Here is a 480-nt window from a genome sequence, read left to right as displayed (position 1 = left end):
CCCGGGCCCCGGGATGGCCAGGGGGCCGGGGGGGGGGGGGAATGGGGGGTACTGGGGGGCACCTGGAGAACCGGGGGCTGGCAGGGAGGTAGGAGATTGGGATACCGGGGGATGGGGGAACACCGGACATTGGCAAGGGGCCACCGGGCAGGGGCACCGGGGGGAGAGGACCGGGATACCGGGGAGAGGATAACGGCGGGTATCGGGGCACCCCCGAGCCGGCCCGGACAGGCGGCAGCGGCGAGGGCGGGAGGGGAGGTCACCGAGGCTGAGCAGCGGGCGCCGGTAAGCGAAGGGCGACCAGCCCCGGTTCGCGGTCGGCGGCGACGAGAGGGGTAACCGATCCCCGGTGCTCTCACCTGGCTCGCCTTGTAGAACTGCTTCTTCAACCCCGCCACCGACATGCTGCCAACTGCCGGCCGCCGAGGGACACCTCGGCACGCAGGAGCCCGGCCCGGCCACTGGCCGCTTCCGCCGCCG

At 74.0% G+C, this 480-nt stretch overlaps 1 protein-coding gene across 2 annotated transcripts in view; it reads right to left on the bottom strand.

Moving 5' to 3' along the window:
* The window catches only part of SH3GL1 (SH3-domain GRB2-like 1), a 29,646-nt gene extending 29,177 nt beyond the window's left edge, over nucleotides 1–469 (bottom strand). For both annotated transcript variants that reach the window (XM_010562252.1, XM_010562253.1), the window contains exon 1: nucleotides 360–469. In XM_010562252.1, coding sequence (XP_010560554.1) covers nucleotides 360–404 — 45 coding nt within the window. In that variant the 5' untranslated portion in view covers nucleotides 405–469. The remainder of the gene's footprint in view (nucleotides 1–359) is intronic.
* Nucleotides 470–480: the final 11 nt, after the last annotated feature.

The sequence above is a fragment of the Haliaeetus leucocephalus genome, unplaced genomic scaffold, assembly GCF_000737465.1.
Source record: "Haliaeetus leucocephalus isolate CR32 unplaced genomic scaffold, Haliaeetus_leucocephalus-4.0 Scaffold157, whole genome shotgun sequence".
Classification (NCBI taxonomy): domain Eukaryota; kingdom Metazoa; phylum Chordata; class Aves; order Accipitriformes; family Accipitridae; genus Haliaeetus; species Haliaeetus leucocephalus.
This window is presented reverse-complemented; position numbering and strand designations above follow the sequence as displayed.